The sequence below is a fragment of the Oncorhynchus tshawytscha genome, linkage group LG16 (assembly GCF_018296145.1).
Source record: "Oncorhynchus tshawytscha isolate Ot180627B linkage group LG16, Otsh_v2.0, whole genome shotgun sequence".
NCBI lineage: Eukaryota > Metazoa > Chordata > Actinopteri > Salmoniformes > Salmonidae > Oncorhynchus > Oncorhynchus tshawytscha.
In genome coordinates this window covers 64,852,371-64,876,923 of record NC_056444.1, presented here as the reverse complement: position 1 = coordinate 64,876,923, position 24,553 = coordinate 64,852,371, and the positions used below count along the sequence as shown (strand labels likewise).

At 41.5% G+C, this 24,553-nt stretch overlaps 1 protein-coding gene across 2 annotated transcripts; it reads left to right on the top strand.

The window, feature by feature from the left end:
• Positions 1-438: 438 nt before the first annotated feature.
• LOC112244978 (calcitonin gene-related peptide type 1 receptor) lies at positions 439-23,439 on the top strand. Of its 2 annotated transcripts, XM_024412892.2 has the most exons (13): positions 439-591; positions 11,350-11,404; positions 11,489-11,630; positions 17,102-17,209; positions 17,333-17,445; positions 17,607-17,698; positions 18,154-18,280; positions 18,442-18,595; positions 21,129-21,189; positions 21,377-21,443; positions 21,552-21,770; positions 21,898-21,939; positions 22,114-23,439. In XM_024412892.2, exons 2-13 carry the CDS (start codon positions 11,354-11,356, stop codon positions 22,375-22,377), a joined length of 1,440 nt encoding a protein of 479 aa, XP_024268660.1. In that variant the 5' UTR covers positions 439-591; positions 11,350-11,353; the 3' UTR covers positions 22,378-23,439. The 2 variants fall into 2 exon arrangements, with proteins under 2 accessions (XP_024268660.1, XP_024268661.1); XM_024412893.2 differs by lacking the exon at positions 11,489-11,630 and having other exon boundaries at positions 472-591.
• Positions 23,440-24,553: the final 1,114 nt, after the last annotated feature.

The window sequence follows — 24,553 nt, the reverse complement described above, 5'->3', positions numbered from 1 at the left end:
ACAATTGAAACACTGAATCAATCATGGAAATAACCAATTAAGCTCAGAAATGAAATGTAAAGCTGTCACAAAAACTCTTACTTTTTGGGCTACAACAGAGTTCACATAGAAATATGAGTTATAGATCTGTCATTCTCATTGAAAGCAAGTCTAAGAAGTGGTATATCTGTTCTTTGTGCACTATGCTTTCAGTTCTGAAGTTTCGTATTTGCTTCTTTTACTTTCGGTTTTGTACACCAGCTTCAAAAAGCAGAAAATAAATATTTATGTTTATTGAAAATATATTTCACATAGGTTGAGATGGTACAATGAATATCTACATTGCTTGTTTGTCACATAAATTGAAATTAGTAGACCTTTTCGAATTTTAGCAACCAGGAAATGGTGGTGTGATTTTGTATATTGCACCTTTAATGTTGATAACAAAATCCCCAAGAGCCTCATGCCCGTGAGATGGACCGCCCTCAATGTCTGCGGTTATCAATTCAATGCGTTGGTGCGGGCTGGACGCAGTGCCTGACACATTTATACTGGAACATGTGAAGGTGGGAAGATTTGGAAAGTAGTTAGAGCATCCAACAAATTCTGAAGGTATTTTTGCATATTTTCCAAGAGTATGTCCATGTTAGATTTAAATGTTTTTGCTTGTAACATAAATCGTTTTTTATATATTTTTTTAACCAGTTACGGAATGTGACATCTATGTTACTGTGATTGTCTCAAGATTTCAAATCATAGACAGGCTACGCGCGTAGCCTATCAGTAGCTTAATGTATGTATGCCCAGCGAAACTTCAAGAACTTAGTGTCCTTTTAAGTACATTTTTTTTGTTTTGTTTTTAAACAAAATGTCAATTAGTAAAAACAATTAAAACATATTTGGTTATATTGGCACATTTGGGTATTAATGCACGGATAACTCCACCCAAACATGTTGAGTGAACTGGCCCAGACCAGTTAGTTGGTTGCCTTGTTTGGGAATTGGAGTGCATTAATTTAAAGTTGCAAAATCTAATTATGTGTACGTGTTTGTGCGCGTGCGTGTGGATTTACGTGGTTATTGCAACAAATTAGCCCTTTAAGAACAAGTAATATACGTGAAATGAAATTAATTTCCTTGACAGTTGTGCCTTCATAACTACATGTGACTGTTTTATCTCACTCAAATTATGAATAGGGGATCACATCAAATGCTGGCAATAAGTAACTTGAGGTGTTTCCAGATCTGTTCCATTTATGCATATTGTTTTACTGGTTTTAAAGGGAAAGTTCGCCCAAATTACAAAATTGTATTTGGGTTTCCTTTCATGACTGCCGTCCATGCTTTGGTTTAGTTTCCCTGTCACGGTTTCCACATGCTAATGTTTTATAATTTGTGGCACAAATTCCATTCAAGTAATGGGACAAATATTATACATTTTCGTGCATCATATTTAAAACATCTACAAGTGACTTCGTTGAGCTTCACAAATCAATTTTAGATACTTTAGGATGGTTTGAACATGATCTGTGAAAAATGACCATGACTTGAATGGGGCTTGTGCCACAAATGCTAAAATGTTAGCATGTGGAAACAGACCAGGGAAATACTTTGAAGAACTACTTAAGTCGTTTTTTTTTTGGTTATCTCTACTTTACTATTTATATTTTTGATTACTTCTACATTTAGGTCATTACATTCATAAAGAAAATAAGTACTTTTTACTCTTGTACATTTTCTCTGACACCCAAAAGCATTCTTCACATTTCGATTGCTTAGCAGGACAAGAAAATGGTCCAATTCACGTGGTCACCCCTAGTGCCTCTGATTTGGAAGACTCACTAAACACAAATGCTTTATTTGTAGATGACATCTGAGTGTTGGAATGTGGCCCTGGCTATCTGAGAAATGTTAAACAAGAAATTGTGCTGTCTTGTTTGCTTAATATAATACATTTGAAATGATTTATAACATTTACTTAAGTATATATATATTTTAATTGCATGTAAGCAATCCATTTTTCAAGATGTATATCTTTCAAAATGCATAAACACAGACAATATGATGCATTCATACCAGCTGTATTTATGTATTTTGAAAGTTATATCTTAAACTTGATTGCTTATATTCAAAACCTTTTGGGACTATATCAACAATGGACTAATGAAACAAATACCAAAATATAGTGTGTGGGTGGATTTTTCCTTTGAATTATATTTCAAAGCAAATACTTTTAGACTTAAGTATTATTTTACTCTGTGACTTTCACTTTTACTTGACTCATTTTCTATGAAGGAATCTTTACTTTTATTCAACTATGACAATTGGGTACTTTTTCCGCCACTGGAAACTAAACCAAAGCATGATTGTGGTCATGTCTTGTCTATAGACTGCTTACAGGTTAAGGAAACCAATGTGTCATTTTTTTATTTGGGTGAACTATTGCTTTTAATGGTGCTGTTCAGAAGTCCCCGCCCCCCAACATGTCTTTGCCCCAGAACATGCTGGACCTGCCAGGCAGCTGTTGAGTGGTATAAATAGGTTTTGTGTGCCTTCTACTTTAGTCCAAAACCCTTTTGCAATCATGCCAAGACACTGTACCTAACTAACCTCTGCTTTTTTTGGGGTAGTGAAAGGAAATGGGGGCCAGGGTATCATGTTACCTATGTAACATGAAATGGGGGGGGGTGCATCCTCCCAGTCCTGCTGGCATCACAGTGATAAGTTATGGGAGTTGGGACAGTGTGTTGAGGTGCTGTTCTGGACAGTCTGTGCTGTATTTCTTTCTCTCTATCGCTCTTTCGCTCTTTGCCTCCAGGAAAAAGTGTGGCATGTCTCCAAGCTTGGAAAACTATTTTTGGATCCAGCTATGGGAAAATAAGCAAGTCCATAATCACTCACAAATAGACAGCTTTTTGAAAATCCCTAGAAAACAAAACAGTGATTTATGGAATCAGTCAGTAAAAGTAAAGAATCTTTTCCATGAAATACTCTACCATTTGTCAGATAAGACTTTGCACTGTGGTCCATACAGTAGTTGAGGTAGGTTTACACATTATGTACAGTATGCACTGACCCTATCTTGCACTGACTATGCACAATCACAAGACTATATACACTGAGTGTAGAAAACATTAAGAACACCTCCTCTTTCCATGACAGACTGACCAGCGGGAACTCTGGTGAAAGCTATGATCCCTTATTGATGTCACTTGTTAAATACATTTCAATCAGTGTAAATGAAGGTGAGGAGACAGGTTAAATACAGATTTTTAAGCCTTGAGACAATCGAGACCTGGATTGTGTATGTGTGCCTTTCAGAGGGTGAATGGGCAAGACAAAACATGTATGGTATGGCAGTAGGTGCCAGGCGGACTGGTTTGTGTCAAGAACTGCCACACTGCTGGGCTTTCCACACTAAACAGATTCCCGTGTGTGTCAAGAATGGTCCACCAAAGGACATGCAGCCAACTTGACACAACTGTGGGAAGCATTGGAGTCAACATGGGCCAGCATCGCTTTGGACACCTTGTAGCGTCCATGTCCTGATGAATTGAGGCTGTTCTTGGGGCAAAAGGGTGGGTGGAATTCAATATTAGGAAGGTGTTCTTAATGTTTTGTACACTAATTGTATACACACTCACTCCACGCACACTACACTGCCACTCTCACACAAAACCAACACAAATTCACATACAGTACATACGCACACACATGCGTACAGACACAAGACAAACACACACACACAACTCTTATCTATCCTGACACCTAGTGACTTTACCCTGCCTTCATGTACATACAGAATCTACCTCAAATACAGCATACAATGCTGTTAAGGTAAAGCTCACAAGTGAATATTGGTATAATATTGGGAAGATGATATAATTAGATATCATTAGTTTTATGTTCCACACTTTGCTGTTATCTCGGTATCTTCAGGTCTTACTGTCCTCAGTGCTATTGCAGTTATTGTTCTCTCGCTGTTCTTTTTTCTTTTTCCATTCATTCCAAAAGAGGATGCACTTCTCATGGTCATGCCATAGGCTTACAGGGTTTTGGCTGGGTGCTTGAGGGGTGGTAGCATTGAAACAGGTTTCATGGGACAGTACAAATTCTTTACTTTGGCCATGCCAATCGGTGGTTGAAGGTGTGCATTAAGACACTAAACGTGTGTTATGGGTACAGAGGTGGTATGATAGTATTAGGGACATCCCCATCTGGGATTGGGGAGACTTTCACAGGGAGGATATTGGAAGACAGCTGGAGGTCCACTTGGAGTCAGTTGCAGCTACAGTATGTTTAGCAGTGCATACATTTTAGTACAGCTACATGGATAGAGGTCATGTATTGATTCTTGTATTATTGGTAAGTATGATACATTCAGGGTGTCTAGCAGCTTGATCATCATGGTACATTTTGTTAGTAAGTTTACAGGCATGTATATTTGAAACTTGACTGTACCGGGCAGATGGCGTCGTGTGGGCGAGAAGTTTGCTGATGTCAACATTGTGAACAGAGTGGCGGTGGGATTATGGTATGGGCAGGCATAAGCTACGGACAACGAACACAATTGCATTTTATTTATGTCAATTTGAATGCACAGAGGTGCCGTGATGAGATCCTGAGGCCCATTGTCATGCCTTTCATCTGCCGCCATCACCTCATGTTTCAGTGTGATAAGGCACACCCCCATGGTCGCAAGACTATGTATACAATTCTTGGAAGCTGAAAATATTTTTTTACTCTGCATCATTGGTAAGGGCTCGTAAGCAAGCATTTTACGGTAATGTCTATATCCGTTGTATTCACTGTATATGACGAATACATTTTAATTGACAGAACTGTTTTAGTTATAATAAAACATTTCGGGAATCATTTTCAGGCAGTTAAATGTAAAAAAAAATAATAATAATAGTATTACTGACACCAACAACTAATGTTGAAAGTTCAACATTTTCTTCCTTTTAAAACCCTCTGCCTTTGTGTAGGTGTAACAATGGCGTATTTTTAACCTGTGGCTGTTGGGAGAGGGGGACGGACGTGCCAGGACAACTAAGGAAGAGAGGCCTCCTCATACTTTATCCTTCCTGGGATTTGGAGAGGCTCTCCGCAGCCCCTTTGAAATACAAGTAAACAGGCCTCTCCCCAGTGAGTAACAGTCATTGAGCTATGACTGCCTGACCTACAATTAGCAAAAGAGAAGGGGAAGTTGTGTAGAGGTCGTCCCTAAGCTCAACAAATGGTTTACCATTATTGCATGGAACTCCGTTCCATCTCATATTGCTCAAATAAACAGCAAACCTGGTTTTAAAAAGCAGATGAAGCAACACCTCACGGCACAACGCCTCTCCCCCATTTGACCTAGATAGTTTGTGTATGTATTGATATCTAGGCTGTGTGCCATTAAACCTTTTTTTATGTAGTTCTGTCCTTGAGCTGTTCTTGTCTATTAATGTTTTGTATTATGTTTTGTGTGGACCCAGGAAGAGTAGGTGCTGCTTTTGCAACAGCTAATGGGGATCCTAATAAAATACCAAAACTACCAACGTCATGTGGCAAGAAACAACTAATTGGCACCAGAGTGCCACCATTAGAATGTAACCCCTAACGGACAGAAATAGATTAATTGCTCTCGGGCGTCATGGGGTCATCAAAAAGGAGCTGGGAAATCCAAATATTTTTCATAAAAACATGGAATGCACGATTAGCATCTCTCCTAGTCAAATGGGTTACAGATGCTTCTAACGCGTGGGTGGAAATTTAGAGCCCAGACGTCATTAAGGTCTGATGTCTCAGAGGAATTTATAAAACTGACTGGATGAAAGTTTTTTTTAAATGGTGAAATAAAACGGTAAACAGCTTAGGGTTAGGATGGATGGTGCTTTGTGGAGACAAAAAAACACGAGAAACCTGAGACCTTGGTTTTAGAATCACACCATAAGATGATATTGTATTGTCCGGTCAAAGACAGCCAGGATAGACAAATCATAAAGAAGGGGTCTTCTTGCCATATGATGGGGGTAGTTGAGCCTTGGGATGATTCTGCACATCATAACACAAAAAGGTTTCAGGATCTGGGTTGAAAATGCCATTTTCATGGCAATCCATTTCACAAACGCGTCAGCCACTTTAGAGTCCTATGGAAATCGTGGGAAATGTGTTGCTTCCCCTCCATCCACTTCGAGTTCCCTCGTAAAAGTCCAACACAATATAAACAGCTCCTCTTGCTGCTGTCGGAAATACTCAAGTTGTTCAATATACGGTGCGACCCACATAAAAAAAATACTATGGTATAAAAACTATATTTCCCGTAGTGTTTTTGTGGACTTTAGTCTGCAAAAACACTACACTGAAATACTGTAGTATTTAATGTAGTATTTACAGTTAACTCAACTAAATACTGTAGTAAATATACTTGTTTATAATTAATGTGGTGTTTTTGCAGGCTGTAGTATTTACTGTTGTTTTTGCAGACTAGTATACTGTATTTTTTTACTGTAGTGTTTTTGTGGACATTACTGCAGTGTTTACTATAGTGTTTTTGTTTTATTATATTTTACATAAATGGAGGCTTTCTCCCTCAGGAAACATACTGGAGAAAAGCGCACATTTTCCATAACTTGTAGATAGGTAAAACTGGGGTCCGAACAGAGCAGAAGCGCTGCGTGTGCACCTGTAGGGAACACAATATATGGTCAACACTTGGTGTTGCAATACAAAAAGGAGGGGAATGGGCAGGGTATATGCAAATTAAATACTGTAGTTTTTACTATAGTGAAAAAACATTACTTTTATTTGCTACAGTGTGTGTTTTTGCTGATAATACTGTAGTATTTACTATATTATTCTATAACATTCTATAGTAAGTATGATTGAGGGATACTAGTTTTTACAAGCATTTTGCTACATTATAAGCATTGCTACACCCCCAATAACATCTGCTAAATATGTGTATGCAACCATTACAGTTTGATTTGACTTGATTACTACAGTGTGTTCTATTGTATACTACATTTTACTATAGAAAACTAGTATTTTTTTCATGTGGGAAGACACACTGCAGCCACATCTGTATTTTTCCAGTGGCAGGACTCTTTGGTAGAAAATAATGTAAGGAGGAGGGAACAAGAGAAAGGCTTGTCTGAACCTACCCATACACTCCATGGTACATGGAGACATTTATGAAAGCGTAAATGGACATTTTCATTTATCTATGGAAGTCCACATGTGCTATATGTAACCCAAGAAGATAATCAAAACAAGTAGAAGTGCTTTGAAAGCTTTGAACACAGAATACATTCCTGTGAGTCAGACTTAAAAGACTTGGACTGGAATTAATGAATTATTTGAGTGCTTATGAAGAGCCTCCTGAGTGGTTGTAAAGGGACAGTTTCTAGCAGTAATTAGAACTTTTAAATAGTCATACCTGTAAATATGTCAGTGTGCAAACCAGTGAATAAATCAATGTAAATAGTGTAAATCAAAAGTTTGCATCAACTATTAATATAAGTACCAATTTGATCTTTAAATATGTTGATTACCTAGGATGCTGGACCAGGGATGTGAGTTTCTTAATGCCATCTCTGGTGTGTTTTGTTTTGAGCTGAAGTTCTGTTGAACCTAGATTAGGACTCAGAGTATGGGACCACTAGTGTTGGCCACAGACACATATCCAAACAGACTACTCTTCCCCTCCATGTCAGGGTAATGATAGGAGGCAGTGGCCTCTGGCAATGTCTTTCTCGTCCTTATACAAGTCAAGGGTGTTCACAATCACAGCATGGCCTCTATCTTTTGTTTTACGATTCTCTACATCAAAGCAACAAACACATAGAACAGTACAATAACAATAGACAAATGGGTCTCTACCCAAAGCTGTTGTAGCTCATGAGTCATGGCTTTGTTTCTGGCAACAAATGAAACAGCTTGATTAAGGCTTTCTTTTGCAGTTTCTTTCTTGGTCTTGATATTTTTCATAGCCTAATTAGGCCTATTTGTCTGGTCTACAGGAATTCAAATGCTTTGATAGCAAACACTGTATGTGATGGAATCAATACTTGTTAATTGGGGTAATTAAATGTGGCAAAGCATGGTGCCAAATGAAATTGAAAAGGAAAACAAATCCCAGACTTGTTAGACACTTGTATTCAATGACACTATCAGCTTTGTTCACAGACAAACTACAGTGGTGTTAACACTTTAACTAGATTTACTCAACTAAGCATTGTATTTCGTACTTAAAACTGTAGTTGGCAGAACATTCCCTGACATTTACATTTGAGTCATTTAGCAGATGCTCTTATCCAGAGCAACTTAGTGAGTGCATCCATTTCCATCCCTTTTTCATACTGGTCCACTGTGGGAATCAAACCCAGAACCCTGGCATTGCACACACCATGCTCTACCAACTGAGCTGCACGGGATGTGTAAATGGGTTCTTTGGCTATCCCCATAGGAGAACCCTTTTGGGTTACATGTAGAACCCTCTGTAGAAAGGCTTCTAGCTGGGACCCAAAAGTGTTCCTCTTGGAAAAAAACTGTTGTTGGCAGAAAATCTACTGACCACTATGCTAGAGCTATTGTGCATCAAAAGGGCAGTTGGAGGGACTATTTTCAGGTTGTTCTCCATCATCTAGGGTTGTGTGATCATGATGTTTGCTGATGACCTTTATCCTTCATAAAAGGAGAAAGTGAAGGGTGTCACTCACATGATAGACTGATCTAGGTCCCTCCATGGAAACACAACCCTAGATGATGGAGAACAACCTGAAAATAGTCCCTCCATGGAAAATATGTCCCTCCATGGAAACATTTTCTGTTGGACATTCTTCCCCGCTGGCCTAGCAGTCTCTCTCTCTCTCTCATCTGATGAATTGGTGTCCTCAGAATGTAATATTCTGCTCATTACTACTCCGTTTATGATAACAACCAGACTGTTATTACAGTTCTCATTACAGTTTGTTTTCCTTGGCATAGGAGGCAAATAGTAGTTTTACAGATGTAAAGGGATTGGGAATGTGGCTTGATTGTGAAAGGGTGTTGTATAGTCTTGGATGAGAACACTATTGAACACGTGTGACACCATGTCCCTGTGTCTCCCTATGGGACTTTGGTCAGGTGACAAGCCGACAGAGGACCCGACAGTGCATTCGGAAAGTATTCAGACCCTTTGACTTTTTCCACATTTTATTACGTTACAGCCTTATTCTAAAATTGATTTAATTGTTTTTTTCACCCCTCACCAATCTACACACAATACACCATAATGAGGTTTTTTTTGCAAATGTATTACAAATAAAAAACATGAAGTATTTAGACCCTTTACTCAGTACTTTGTTGAAGTACCTTTTGGCAGCCGTTCACAGCCTCAAGTTGGTTGGGAGCGTCGCTGCACAGCTATTTTCATGTCTCTCCAGAGGATGTTCGATCGGGTTCATGACCGGGCACTGGCTGGGCCACTCAAGGACATTCAGAGACTTGTCCCAAAGCCACTCCTGCGTTGTCTTGGCTGTGTGCTCATTGTCCTGTTGGAAGGGGAACCTTGACCCCAGTCTGAGGTCCTAAGCGCTCGGGATCAGGATTTCGTTAAGGATCTCTCTCTGTACTTTGCTCTTTTCATCTTTCTGTCGATCCTGACTAGTCTCCTAGTACCTGCCGCTGAAAAACATCCCCACAGCATGATGCTGCCATCACCATGCTTCACTGTAGGGATGGTGCCAGGTTTCCTTCAGACATGATGCTTGGCATTCAGGCCAAAGAGTTCAATCTTGGGTTCATCAGACCAGATAATCTTGTTTCTCATGTTCTTTTGGTGCCCCTTGGCAAACTCCAAATGGGCTGTTGTGCCTTTTACTGAGGACTTGTTTCCATCCGGCCACTCTACCATCAAGGCCTGATTGGTGGAGTACTGCAGAGATGGTTGTCCTTCTGAAAGTTCTCCCATCTCCACCGAGGAACTCTGGAGTGACCATCAGGTTCTTGGTCACCTCCCTGACCAAGGCCCTTCTCCCCCGATTGCTTAGTTTGGCCGGGCGGCCAGCTCTAGGAAGAGTCTTGGTGGTTACAAACTTCTTCCATTTAAGAATGATGGAGGCCACTGTGTTCTTGGGGACTTTCAATGCTGCAGAAAATGTTTAGTACCCTTCCCCAAATCTGTGCCTCGACACAAACCTGTCTCGGAGCTCTAGGACAAATCCTTTGACCTCATGGCTTGGTTTTTGCTCTGACATGCACTCTCAACTGTGGGACCTTATATGGTGTGCCTTTCCAAATCATGTCCAATCAATTGAATTTACCACAGGTGAACTCCAATCAATTTGTAGAAATATCTCGAGGATGATCAATGGAAACAGGATGCACCTGAGCTCAATTTTGAATCTCCTATCAAATAGTCTGAATAAGGTTGTTTTTTTGCTTTGTCATTATGGGGTATTTTGTGTAGATTGATGAAAAACAATACATTTTAGAATAAGGCTGTAACGTAACAAAATGTGGAAAGTTGAGGAGTCTGAATAGTTTCCGAATGCACTGTATATACACACTTAGAAAAAGGGTTATTTGGCTTTCCCTATAGAAAGGGTTCTACATGGAACCCAAAAGGGTTCTACGTACAATCAAAAATAGTTCTCCAATGGAGACAGCCGAAGAACCCTTTATGGTTCTAGATAGCACTTTTTTTTAAAGAGTGTATTTCTGGGCCAACCATAAGCCTCTGTGGATTGTCCTTGGTCTTCACCCAAAGCTCCACAGTGTTCCATATTCTATCATCTCTCTTTTCCTCCTGTCTTTCTCTCCCTTTGCTCATGTTTTACACTCATCATTTGCACGTCTCATACAACAACAAAAAATCACTATACTTATGTTCCTGTTTTAACAGGAAGTTTACTGTGCTTTAAACTGGGTTAGTGGATTTCATGATGGGACACTAGTGTTATACTTCACGTTTTTTCCAGTTTCAAATTTCAACCATAATCAAATAAACATCCTGCTTGGTATTGTAAATATGCATGTTCCCTGACCTTGAGTGGAACGACTGTGGTGCTGTGACCTCCTATTGAGAGTGGACATCCTGTTCTGAGACATTTGTACACACTGCGCTGCGTGTTCAGCGAGTGCAAAGACAGACAGTAGAATCATGAACAAACAAGTATTTTTTGTTGTTTCTTCATAGTATGGCCAATTATTGTTGAGTGGTCCATTCAAAAGAGAGCTGTTGCTGCAATTGATCCCCACTGTGAACCAAACCACATGAAGTATATCGCAAAGTTAGAAATACAGCCACTCACTCTTCTATATTATTTCCATGCTTGTGATTCCTCTCGCCATAGTTCACTGATGCTCACTGGCAACACCTCTCTTTGTCCCATATAGAACCATGTGGAGGATCCTAGCACTATGGCTTCCGGTGCTACTCCTGGGAGTTGAGGTGAGAGAGCTCGACTACTCTGTGTGTGTGTGATGTCTTTGTCATATTAGAAACTGAAAAGGGGCCCTTAAACATATCCAATAGGTGTGCCACTGTGAAGATGTGCTGGAATCAGAAGAGGTACCTATCAACCCTGTGTCAACCACAGTGACCCGCAGCCAGATCCTCTCAGCTCAGTTTGAGTGCTACCTAAAGATTCTCCATGACCCACCACACAATGAAGATGGTGAGGCACTATACACATGCACCCCCTCACACACATGCACCTGTGAAGGCTCTAATAAAAACTATAATACAAATATATTCACAAGTCACCAAATAGCTGATTAAAACACACTGTTTTGCAATGAAGGTCTACAGTAGCCTCAACAGCACTCTGTAGGGTAGCACCATGGTGTAGCTGGAGGACAGCTAGCTTCCATCCTCATCTGGGCACATTGACTTCAATACTTAACCTAGTAGGCTCATTGTTCTCACCCCCTTCCATAGACTTACACAGCAATTATGATTACTTCCAGGTTGGAGGCCATCATCTATCAGAGCTCTTGCAGCATGAACTGACATGTTGTCCATCCAATCAAAAGATCAGATAATTCTTCCAGTACTGAAAGCATAAGCTGCAACTAGCTAGCACTGCAGGGCATAACGTGTGGTGAGTAGTTGACTCAAAGAGAGAGAAAGACAATAGTTGAACAGTTTTGAACAAATTCCTTTATTCAAAATTTAAGGAAAAGCAGCAGAGAGAGAGCTAGTTACATTTTTTTGTTCTTTTTAGTTTACCTTTCACTTACTTAGCTAGCTAATGCAGCAAATTTAGCCTACTCAACAACCTGACTTAAACAGAGAGGAATTCTATTAAAATGTTAGCTAGCTGGCAAAGGCTATCCAACACTGCAATGCAGTGGCAATTTTTTATTAATTAATTTGCCCTGGGCCCCAACGGTGTAACTGCTGAACTGCTTGCTGTACACTGTACTGCGTGATTGTACACATGGATTGGGTTGTAGGTTTACTAACGCGTTAGTTCCGCTGTTGACTATGATGTTAGCTAATATGGTGACAACGATGTAGGTTGTGTAGAGGTAGGGTTGGGGAGTAACTGATTGCATGTCATCAGTTATTAAAAAGAAACTAACTGTAATCAGTTACTTTACCCATAAAAATATTGTAATCAGATTGCAGATACTTTTGAAAAACCTAGATTACTTTTAAATTCAGAAAGGATGTTAGCGAAAAAGGAAAAGTACCTTATGATACCTTTGTTCTCTCAATAACATTCAATTCAGCATTGAAAAAAGGCACAAGTTTAAATTTGTTCCACCTGAGTGAGTCTAACCACAAGTGAGAGACCAATGTGATGACACACTAAATGCGTTTGATGAATCCTTTTTACTTTCCCCTAAGATTCATTAAAAGTAACTGAGTAATCACATTACTGAGTTTGGGTAATCCAAAAGTTATGTTACTGATGACAATTTTGGACTGGTATCTAGTAACTAACGGATTACATTTAGAAATGATTATAATTATTTTTAATCCCAGTCCCCTTCCCCGCAGGAGGTCTTTTGCCTTTTGGTAGGCCGCCATTGTAAACAAGAATTTGATCTTAACTGACTTGCCTTGTTAAATAAATAAAGAATGCAACCCTTCCCAACCCTGTGTAGCAGTTATGGTATGAAAGTAATCCGTTAGCGTCCAGAACTTTCCTAGTAATCCTATTTTATTTATGTAAAAAAAATCCACTGGGACAGACATGCCCTGGGGCGGTAGGGTAGCCTAATGGTTAGAGCGGTGGACTAGCGCTGGTTAGAGTGGTGGACTAGCAACCGGAAGCTTGCAAGTTCAAATCCCCGAACTGACAAGGTACAAGTCTGTCATTCTGCCCCTGAACAGGCAGTTAACCCACTGTTCCTAGGCCGTCATTGAAAATAAGAATTTGTTCTTAATGACTTGCCTAGTTAAATAAAGGTAAAATAAAAATGCCTGATTCTGGAGCCCTTGACATGTTTTTAATCTAGCTATTCTCTTGGGTATTATTCCTAAAGTGTGGAAATTGGCCCTTTTTGTTCTCCCGCTCCACAAAGGTGGTGATCCCTGCGATCTTAATAATTATTGTCAGACCTCAAAACGTTCACGTCTAGCGACAATATTAGAACTTTTGGTAAATTCTCAAATGCGGCCCTTTTTAGAAAATGTATTCTGAATGCTCACCAGTCAGGCTTTAGGCCAGGTCGCAGCACCATCTCCCTGCTTCTCCAGTCTTAAATTACATAAACACACCAGACAGGAAAGAGTACTGCGCGCTGCCCTTTTTATTGATCTGTCGAAAGTATCCGATATAGTTTATCATGCACTCCTGCTATCCAAGAGACATGCGGCTGGTTAAAAAATGACCTGCACGACAGAAGTCGGTGTATATCTGATGGAGTTAAGTCTAATTTTCTTAACATAACCAAAGGAGTGCTACAAGGCTCAGTACTAGGCCCTTACTGTTCCCCATTTACATTCATAATTTTGGTTTGTCCCCCAACAACAACTGGGGCTTACATCTCTGTGGATGACAGTTACTTATTCCCATCCCCTCAGTGTAGCAGGCCATTCACAACTTTCAGCTGGGCTTTGATTAAATTCAATCTTAAATTAGTGCTAAAATGTTGATAAAACAAAGTTTATATTTTTCTCCAGGTCTCATAAAATGTATCCTAAAGACCTGCATATATATGTACATTAAAAGGAGTCCAAATTGAGCTAGGCCCCCATTATAATTATCTAGGTATTTGATTGACGATAAGCCAGCCTTTTAAAAAACACATTGATAAGCTGACAAAGTTGCGAGTATAGAAATAAATCCTGTCTCACTTTTGAAAATAGGAGGAAGACACTCCTCCCTGTAATTGACTATGGCGACACAATCTACATGCACCCGGCAGCCTGTTAAAACCTCTGGATTCAGTCTACCACTCAGCCTTGCGTTTTATCACTGGTGAGAATTTCGTACGCATCATGTCTCTTATATATTTCTGTTGGCTCGGAGTCTCTGACTAACAGAAGACCCCAACATTATCTATTATTCGTATATAAAGCACTTCTCCAGGAACTCCCTTATTACCTCACTTCTAAATTGGAAATCTAGTAACTATAAAACTCGCTCTCAAGGCTGGTTGGTACTAAAGGTTCCAGTGTCTCCTTTGAGTTAGGGAAGACTGCTTTCAGTTACTATGCGTCTCTGTCCTGGAATGACCTACAGGTCACTCTAAAACTAAATTATTTGGTCCCAAAAGGTGAATTCAGGGCTCTGATTAAAAAAAATCTGACCAATGAAATCTGTACTTGTTTTGATTGACTGTATATAAACTCAGCAAAAAAGAAACATCCTCTCACTGTCAACTGTGTTAATTTTCAGCAAACTTAACGTGTAAATATTTGTTTGAACATAAAATTCAACAACTGAGACGTAAACTGAACAAGTTCCAGAGACGTGTGACTAACAGAAATGGAATAATGTGTCCCTAAACAAAGGGGGGGGGGGGTTAAAATCAAAAGTAACAGTCAGTATCTGGTGTGGCCACCAGCTGCATTAAGTACTGCAGTGCATCTCCTCCTCATGGACTGCACCAGATTTGCCAGTTCTTGCTGTGAGGTGTTACCCCTCTCTTCCACCAAGGCACCTGCAAGTTCCCGCACATTTCTGGGGGGAATGGCCCTAGCCCTCACCTTCCGATCCAACAGGTCCCAGACGTGCTCAATGGAATTGAGATCCAGGCTCTTCACTGGCAATGGCAGAACACTGACATTTCTGTCTTGCAGGACATCATGCACAGAACAAGCAGTATGGCTGGTGGCATTGTCATGCTGGAGGGTCATGTAAGGATGAGCCTACAGGAAGGGTACCACATGAGGGAGAAGGATGTCTTCCCTGTAATGCATAGCGTTGAGATTGCCTACAATGACAAGCTCAGTCCGATGATGCTGTGACACACTGACCCAGACCATGACGAACCCGCTACCTCCAAATCGATCCCGCTCCAGAGTACAGGCCTCGGTGTAGCGCTCATTTAATCGATGATAAATGCGAATCCGACCACCACCCCTGGTGAGACAAAACCGCGACTCGTCAGTGAAGAGCACTTTTTGCCAGTCCTGTCTGGTCCAGCAAAGGTGGGTTTGTGCTCATAGGCGACGTTGTTGCCAGTGATGTCTGGTCAGGACTTGCCAGGACCTACAACAGGCCTACAAGCCCTCAATCCAGCCTCTCGCGGACAGTCTGAGCACTGATGGCGGGATTGTGCTTCCTGGTGTAACTCGGGCAGTTGTTGTTGCCATCCTGTACCTGTCCCACAGGTGTGATGTTCAGATGTACCGATCCTGTGCAGGTGTTGTTGCACGTGGTCTGCCACAGCTTTCCGTCCTGTCTCCCTGTAGCGCTGTCTTAGGCGTCTCACAGTACGGACATTGCAATGTATTGCCCTGGCCACATCTGTAGTCCTCATGCCCCCTTGCAGCATACCTAAGGCACGTTCACGCAGATGAGCACTGACTATGGGCATCTTTCTTTTGGTGTTTTTCAGAGTCAGTAGAACGGCCTCTTTAGTGTCCTAAGTTTTCATAACTGTGACCTTAATTGCCTACCGTGTGTAAGCTGTTAGTGTCTTAACGACCGTTCCACAGGTGCATGTTCATTAATTGTTTATGGTTAATTGAACAAGCATGGGAAACAGTGTTTAAACCCTTTACAATGAAGATCTGAAGTTTTAAACATTTTTTTTAATGAATTATCTTTGAAAGACAGGGCCCTGAACAAGGGACATTTCTTTTTTTGCTGAGTTTATTTGTTTCTACTGTCCTTTTGAACGAAACATAGTTTATTTTACATGTTTTAACTGTAATTTTGTCGTGATCATGCTTGAATTGTTGCTCACTGTTGTTCTCAGGGCACCATTGGAAATGAGACCCTGGTCTCAATGGGTTCTCTTGGTTAAATACAGTCTAATAATCAAAATAAATGGCACTGACCGCCACTGACATGCAGCGACAGACACACTCATCATAATAAGAGTGGAGGAGTAGTGTAGGTCAGGAGAGAAATAGGGAGAAGGGAAGTGACTACCCTCAGGTCTGAAAGGAGGGAAGTGTTCTTTGTCTCCAAGCTGCCCCCGTTACTGGAGCTCAGTAAATAACAGCCTTTGAAATGCTATTTTGCGCTCTATTTCCCTACATGCAACAACCTGGACACAGACTTCCTTGTATTGTTTACTAGGAATGTATTTAAAGTGATATGTGTGTTTGCATATGTAGCTGTTTCTCTCAGCTGTTTTAATGTACAGTATTGATACAATGTTCAATGTTTTATATCAATCATTTTGAAGGGATATTTTAGGTGTTGGGTTCCATCTGTTTTTCGTTTCTCTGTTGGCTTTTGCGTCACATTCACAGAAAATAATAGACTGTTGTTTTCAGTTTGTCTTAGAAAACGACCCAACACAGTATTTTAAAATGAGTGTGAAAGATTTATACCTAGGTTATTAGAACTGTTCTTTGATCACTAATACCAGATGTCACTCTACCTATATATGTTCATGATATAATACACAGTTCAGAGTTCACTAATGCAATGAACCTAAACTTTTTGAAACATGAAATGGTTGCATTACTATAATACACTGCAAACAGCTGCTCCCCCCTCTTTGCCCCCTACAGGCACATTCTGTAACCGCACATGGGACGGGTGGCTATGTTGGAGTGACTCTGCCCCTGGCACGGCCATGCAGCTCTGCCCTGATTACTTCCAGGACTTTGACCCCTCAGGTGAGCCAGCCAGTCAGCCACACATCTCATTCAATCACAATTCAACTGACTTGATCTGTACTGATGATGCCCTACCTGAAATGTTTTGTGACATCCATATTCTCCCTGTGTCCATTCAAACAGAGAAAGCGACCAAAGTGTGCAACTTGGATGGACAGTGGTTTCGTCACCCTGAGAGCAACCGTATTTGGTCCAATTACACCCAGTGTCAGATGTACACCAAGGATAAACTGATGGTATACTTCTAAGCCAAGTAGTTTATCAATTCTGACAGTGGCTAAACCATTTTTATTAGAGTCCATTTAGTGATTGTTGTTGTCAACATCTCTATTGTGTCCACTTAGTTAAAGAAGTGAAATAATGCTTCCTCTTGTATCCTCATTCCCTTCTTGCCCAGTTTGCTTTCAGCTTGTACTACTTGGCCATTGTGGGACATGGATTGTCTGTAGTATCCCTCATCATCTCACTCTGCATCTTCTCCTACTTCAAGTAAGTCATTCATGGTTTCCTCCATGGACCCATTGAGGCAGATATTCAGAGCACAACAGTAGACTGTCACATTAGTGTACTTTTTCACTTTACATCCTTGAATCAAAGTGATTCTGTTGGTGTTGCTCTTCCTGCATACCGTGCTCTCTATTCTAAAACAGAAGTATTTGGTTCTAACTACACACTGAGCTCTCTATTCTAAAACAGAAGTATTTGGTTCTAACTACACACTGAGCCCTCTATTCTAAAACAGAGGTATTTGGTTCTTCCTACATTGCCAACTTGAATTCACAACATTTGACTACTAGTGCTACACCATGAAGTGGAAAAGTGGAAAATAAGAAAGTTATCCTATGACCTACACATTTTTTTTTTTTTTTTACAAATAAAAGTAATTACCATACCACACCACTTGTTTCTTGAGTTGTGTCCCTCTGTTCTAATCCTCCCATTAGGAGTCTGAGCTGCCAGAGGATCTCCCTCCATAAGAACATGTTCCTGTCCTTTATCTTCAACTCCATCTGCACCGTCATCTGGATCTCTGCTGTAGCCAAAAACCAGCAGCTGGGGGCCAGCTACCCTGTAAGTAATGTACACCTCTGCCATCAGGAGGATTACTCTGAACATGAATGGCTACTGGTTGAACTCATGAAGTTGGTGAAGATGCAATTTTGAGGTGCTACACTCCACAATGTGTGGCAATGAGTGACAACTTCAGAAAGTTGTCCCTGTGCTGTTCTCAGATTGGATGCAAGATCCTGACAGTCCTGAACCAGTATACATTTGGCTCCAACTACTTCTGGATGCTGTGTGAGGGGATCTACTTGCACACTCTCATCGTCGTTTCTGTGTTTGTGGGAGAGCAGCAGCTGGGCTGGTATTATGTCCTTGGTTGGGGTGAGTGACTGACTGCATCTTTGTCACACTGCTGTATGTTCTGCTCCGCTATCTGAAATTCATTGTTGTTTCAGCATCCTGTTCCCCTAGCACAATGTTGAAAATTTCTTCTATGGTTTCATATCTCTATATTATGCATTGTGTCATCTAAGAAGGCCTTATGGAAGCTCATGACAGTCTTGGGCTGCAGTCCAAACACTTTCATTTTACCTCCTCAGCCCTTGCGCTTGCCACTTTCCCTTGGGAGAATCCCCGTCAAAACCAGAGACGGTCAGAAACAGATTCCATGAGGGTGGTATGAGGGCCCGACGTCCACAGGTGGGGGTTGTGCTTACAGCCCAACACTGTGCAGGACGTTTGGCATTTGCCAGAGAACACCAAGATTGGCAAATCGCCACTGGTGCCCTGTGCTCTTCACAGATGAAAGCAGGTTCACACTGAGCACATGTGACAGACGTGACAGTCTGGAGACGCCGTGGAGAACGTTCTGCTGCCTGCAACATCCCCCAGCATGACCGGTTTGGTGGTGGATCAGTCATGGTGTGGGGTGGCATTTCTTTGGGGGGCCGCACAGCCCTCCATGTGCTTGCCAGAGGTAGCCTGACTGCCATTAAGTACCGAGATGAGATCCTCAGACCCCTTGTGAGACCATATGCTGGTGCGGTTGACCCTGGGTTCCTCCTAAATCAAGACAATGCTAGACCTCATGTGGCTGGAGTGTGTCAGCAGTTCCTGCAAGAGGAAGGCATTGATGCTATGGACTGGCCCGCCCGTTCCCCAGACCTGAATCCAATTGAGCACATCTGGGACATCATGTCTCGCTCCATCCACCACAGACTGTCCACGAGTTGGTGGATGCTTTAGTCCAGGTCTGGGAGGAGATCCCTCAGGAGACCATCCGCCACCTCATCAGGAGCATGCCCAGGTGTTGTACGGAGGTCATACAGGCACGTGGAGGCCACACACACTACTGAGCCTCATTTTGACTTGTTTTAAGGACATTACATCAAAGTTGGATCAGCCTGTAGTGTGGTTTTCCACTTTAATTTTGAGTGTGACTCCAAATCCAGACCTCCATGGGTTGATACATTTGATTTCCATTGATAATTTTTGTGTGATTTTGTTGTCAGCACATTCAACTATGTAAAGAAAAAAGTATTTAATAAGAATATTTCATTCATTCAGATCTAGGATGTGTTATTTTAGTGTTCCCTTTATTTTTTTGAGCAGTGTATATACAGATGATATTGTGACCTGTAGCGACCCGTAGCACTCACTTCAGTAGCCTTGAAGTGCTTTGAAAGGCTGGTCATGGCTCACATGGCTCACATCGACATTATCCCAGAAACCCTAGACCCACTCCAATTTGCATACCGCCCCAACAGCTCCACAGATGACGCAATCTCTATTGCACTGCCCTTTCCCACCTGGACAAAAGGAACACCTACGTGAGAATGCTATTCATAGTACACTCAAAGCTCATCACTAAGCTAAGGACCCTGGGACTAAACACCTCCCTCTGCAACTGGATCCTGGGCTTCCTGACGGGCCGGCCCCAGGTGGTTAGGGTAGGCAACAACAAATCTGACACGCTGATCCTCAACATGGGGGCCCCTCAGGGGTGCGTACTCAGTCCCCTCCTGTACTCCCTGTTCACCCATGACTCCATGGCCAAGCACAACTCCAACACCATCATTAAGTTCGCCGACGACACAACAGTGGTAGTCCTGATCACCAACAACGACGAGACAGCCTATAGGGAGGAGGTCAGAGACCTGGCAGTGTGGTGCCAGGATAACAACCTCTCCCTCAATGTGATCAAGACAAAGGAGATGATCATGGACGACATCGACAGGGCTGTAGTGGAGCAGGTTGAGAGCTTCAAGTTACTTGGTGTCCACATCACCAACAAACTATCATGGTCCAAACACTCCAAGACAGTCGTGTAGAGGGCATGACAATGCCAGAAGACTGAAAAAATTTGGCATGGGTCCTCCTATCCTCAAATTCTACAGCTGCACCATTGATAGCATCCGGACTAGTTGCGTCACTGCCTGGTATGGCAACTGCCGTATACCTGTTGTATTCGGGCATGTGACAAATATAATTTTATTTGATTTTAGCATTGGCAAATGGGAATAACGCTCAAATTGGCTTAGGCTCCTCACCATGAGACTATAAAATGTAGCTAGCTTCATAAACATTTTTTGGGAATTGTGAAAATGATTTGGAATAAATTACCAAACTATAAACCTAGCTAGCCAGCTATGGGTAACTGTAGCTAGCTACCTGACAGGAGTGCTAGCTAGTTACGTTAGCTTGCTAGCTACATTAATAGCTTTAGGTTGGTTGTTTTTAAGCTCAACTTCAAGATTTTCACCAAGGACATTGCCTCTCTCTCCCTCGCTTGGGCAAGGGACATTTAAGGTACACTCTGATGTGACGATGTAAAACGTCATTCAAGGGCTGAGGGTTTAGGGCTGTCTACTTTGCGTTTGAACTGCAGCCATGGACTCCTCTGTCTCTCTCCCAGGCTTCCCCATGATTCCTGCCATTACACATGCTGTGGCCCGCGGGGTCTTCTATGATGACAGGTAATGTGTCAACTCCTCCCTCTGAATAATATGCTACTGTGAACAATAGTAGCAGAGGTTGACAGTGCACTGCACGCTGCATTAGTATGCTGCATCCTGTCAGTTACAATACTTATGTCCCAGTAAAGCTCAGGATCTTATTTGACTGTCTCAGTTGACTTTAGCCTCGTCTCTCCTTGTCTCCCAGATGCTGGATCAGTTCCGACACACACCTGCTCTACATCATCCATGGTCCTTTCCAAGCTGCCCTGCTGGTGAGTCTGCACTACCAAAACAAAAATATCTAACAAAAATAGAAACCAAAGTGGACAGTGTGCTCAAACTCCATCCCTCCTCCTCTGCTTCCCTCTGGCTGTATCCAGGTGAACCTGTTCTTCCTACTCAACATAGTGCGTGTGCTGATCACCAAGCTGCAGGTGACCCACAGTGCGCAGTCCAATGCCTATATGAAGGCTGTGCGAGCCACTCTAATCCTGATACCTCTGCTGGGAGCCCAGTTCATCCTGGTTCCTTGGAGGCCAGAGGGACATAAGGCCAGGGCCATCTATGAGTTCACCATGAACATCTTCACACATTTCCAGGTATGGGTGTTTTTTTATTAAAAGCAAATCTGATAACCTTTCAACACCCAATATCCACAAGCGATATAAGGCCATTACAGAATGTTTAATCTGGAGGAATATTCACTGAATAATTATTCCTGTATAGGGACTCCTGGTCGCAATTATATTCTGCTTTTGCAATGCAGAGGTAAGTGCCAGTATTTCTTAAATAGCTGATGATTACCCTCAGTCTATCTTTTCATTTAGAAGTAGAATCATTGTCATTCAGGAATTCTATATATATTTGCTTGCCGGTATTTACTGATAAGGTTCAAGCTTGCATGTATGTTGCTCTTAAACCACTCTGTCTTTGGTTCCACAGGTGCAGGCATGTCTTAGAAGGAAATGGGCCCAGACCAAGCTGGTGTGGAAATGGACAGATTCCTACTCCCACTACAACACCAACTCCTCTGTGACCGAGACGAGTCGCGCTACAGTCAGCCTGGAGCTCACTGCTTCTGAGGAGGACACCATCATTAAGCCAGGTGGCAGTGTGCACTACCGAGCCAATGGACAGAGCAACGGCAAGCGCTGCACCAATAGGGAGATGGACACGCCCAGGATCCTAGAGACCACTGACATCTGAGAGCATTGCATTGTCCCTTCCCATAGGTGTCATCACATTATGCTGGTCACAAACAGGCTCACTTAGCTCACAGCGTGGCCACAGACAATTGGTCAGAGCAGAAAAAGAGGATCACACACACACACACACACACTGTAAGAATATACGCACAAATGTGTACAAGATACACATGCAAGCACAAACACACAACACAGCAAAGACACACACATTTGATAATGAATGATCCATTTACAGGGTCCAGTTGAAACCTTGCAGACAAGTATTCGCCCCAAATGTATATACATTTCACTGTAGCTTCTCACTGTTGCTCATGTTGGCCTTATGGAACAAATCCAGTGATACAAGGACCCAATGAAGATGGCTATCTCTGGTAATGTTTGATCTTGGCCTTCAATGCGAATTAGTGTCTGATATAATAGTTTTCTGTAGGCCTATTGTACCATTTGTACAGTATATAAGCACTCTTATATTTGATGAGTTTATTAAACTCTGACACTCCTTTTATATTGTTAAAATTAGGATCTGTCTTTTTGATGTCACTTTAATGATGTGGAACTTATTATTTAATTGTGTTGCATAAGCTTGCCTTTTTAGAACCATGAAATTACTTGGCATAGTTCTGACTGCTGAATGTTGAGTTCTCAGAGGCAAGGAAGATGACTGACAGTGAATAAGGCATACAACACAATGAGGAATAGTGTGTCTGTGTGCTTTGACCCTCTAATGGGAGAACCTATGATTCAGTGATGTGCCCTATGTCTGACAACACCCAAAAGTCACTTTTTTTTATCCAGTGTTATTTTCTTACGGTTTTACAAGTCTTGTTTATTGAGTTGCTTTTCACCATATGAAAAATCTAAGGATACATGTATTATAGCACTGAGCTGCAGTTTAACTATTTATACATGCATGCATATGTGTGTAGTGGGGAGAATTTGAAATGCTGCAGTTTATGAAAAACATTCCACTTTGACTTCAGAATAAATGCCTAACTGAATACACTACTTTATAAACCTATTTAATTGTGTAACAATGGTATTAAAATAAACTTTTATAATTGTGGTTATTGCTTGTTATTTTCTATTTAAGTATAACTTTTTTGTAATGTAGATGTGACTCACTCAGAATGTGATCTCTTCAAAGGCAGAGGTATTAAAAGAAAGACCACCAGGAGTGAAAAGCTTTTGTTAAACTCACTCACTCTACTCACTCTGCTCACTCACTCTCACTCACTCACTCACTCACTCACTCACTCACTCACTCACTCACTCACTCTACTCTACTCACTCACTCTACTCTACTCACTCTACTCTCACTCACTTCACTCACTACTAACTCTACTCACTACTAACTACTCACTCACTCACTCTACTCACTCACTACTATCACTACTCACTACGCACTCTACTCACTACTTACTCACTCTCTCTCTACTCACTCTACTCACTACTTACTCACTCACTACTTACTCACTCACTCTACTCACTCTACTCTCACTCTACTCTACTCACTCACTCTACTCACTCATTCTACTCACTCACTACTCACTCTCACTCTACTCACTCACTCTACTCACTCTTCACTCACTCTACTCACTTTCACTCACTCACTCTACTCACTACTAACTCTACTCACTACTAACTCTACTCACTCACTCACTCTACTCACTCTTACAAATCGGAAGAGGGAATTTATTGCAAACCATTAAAATCAAAAAAGGGTGGTGGTATTTTTTCCAGACTCTTTTCATCGTGCCGGTGGACAGGGCCTGTTTCAATCCTGTCTTGCTGGAAATGAAAGTTACCTTTTATGGGCTGATGGTGTTACTGCTCGGTGGCCTAGTTTAACTAGATTGAATTTTTTTATTATTGTGAGAAGCCTTAAGTGTATACGTGATCACATGAACCTAATAAATAATGTTGGCCTAAATTAAATGTAGGCCTAATGGCGAATCACTATGCTACGCCATTGGCACAGGTTCATGAGGCGTCCACATATATATGCCTAATTCGCTTTCCCAACAGGTCTTTAGTTGGGTGATGTTACTATTTATTGCAGATAGAAGTCAATGAAAGTGCAACTTTCAAGCACAAGCATTTTTCTGTAAGAAGTGTATGCTCTCCTCTCACCTGTGTTGCGCTCAGAACGACAGAACGGTGTGCAACATTGAATTCAA

Coding starts and splice junctions, on each gene's coding strand:
- LOC112244978 (XM_024412892.2), top strand. CDS start 11,354: ATGTGGAGGATCCTAGCACTATGGCTTCCGGTGCTACTCCTGGGAGTT. Junction 11,631..17,101: donor CCCACCACACAATGAAGATG/GTGAGGCACTAT, acceptor TGCCCCCTACAG/GCACATTCTGTAACCGCACA. Junction 17,210..17,332: donor CCAGGACTTTGACCCCTCAG/GTGAGCCAGCCA, acceptor CCATTCAAACAG/AGAAAGCGACCAAAGTGTGC.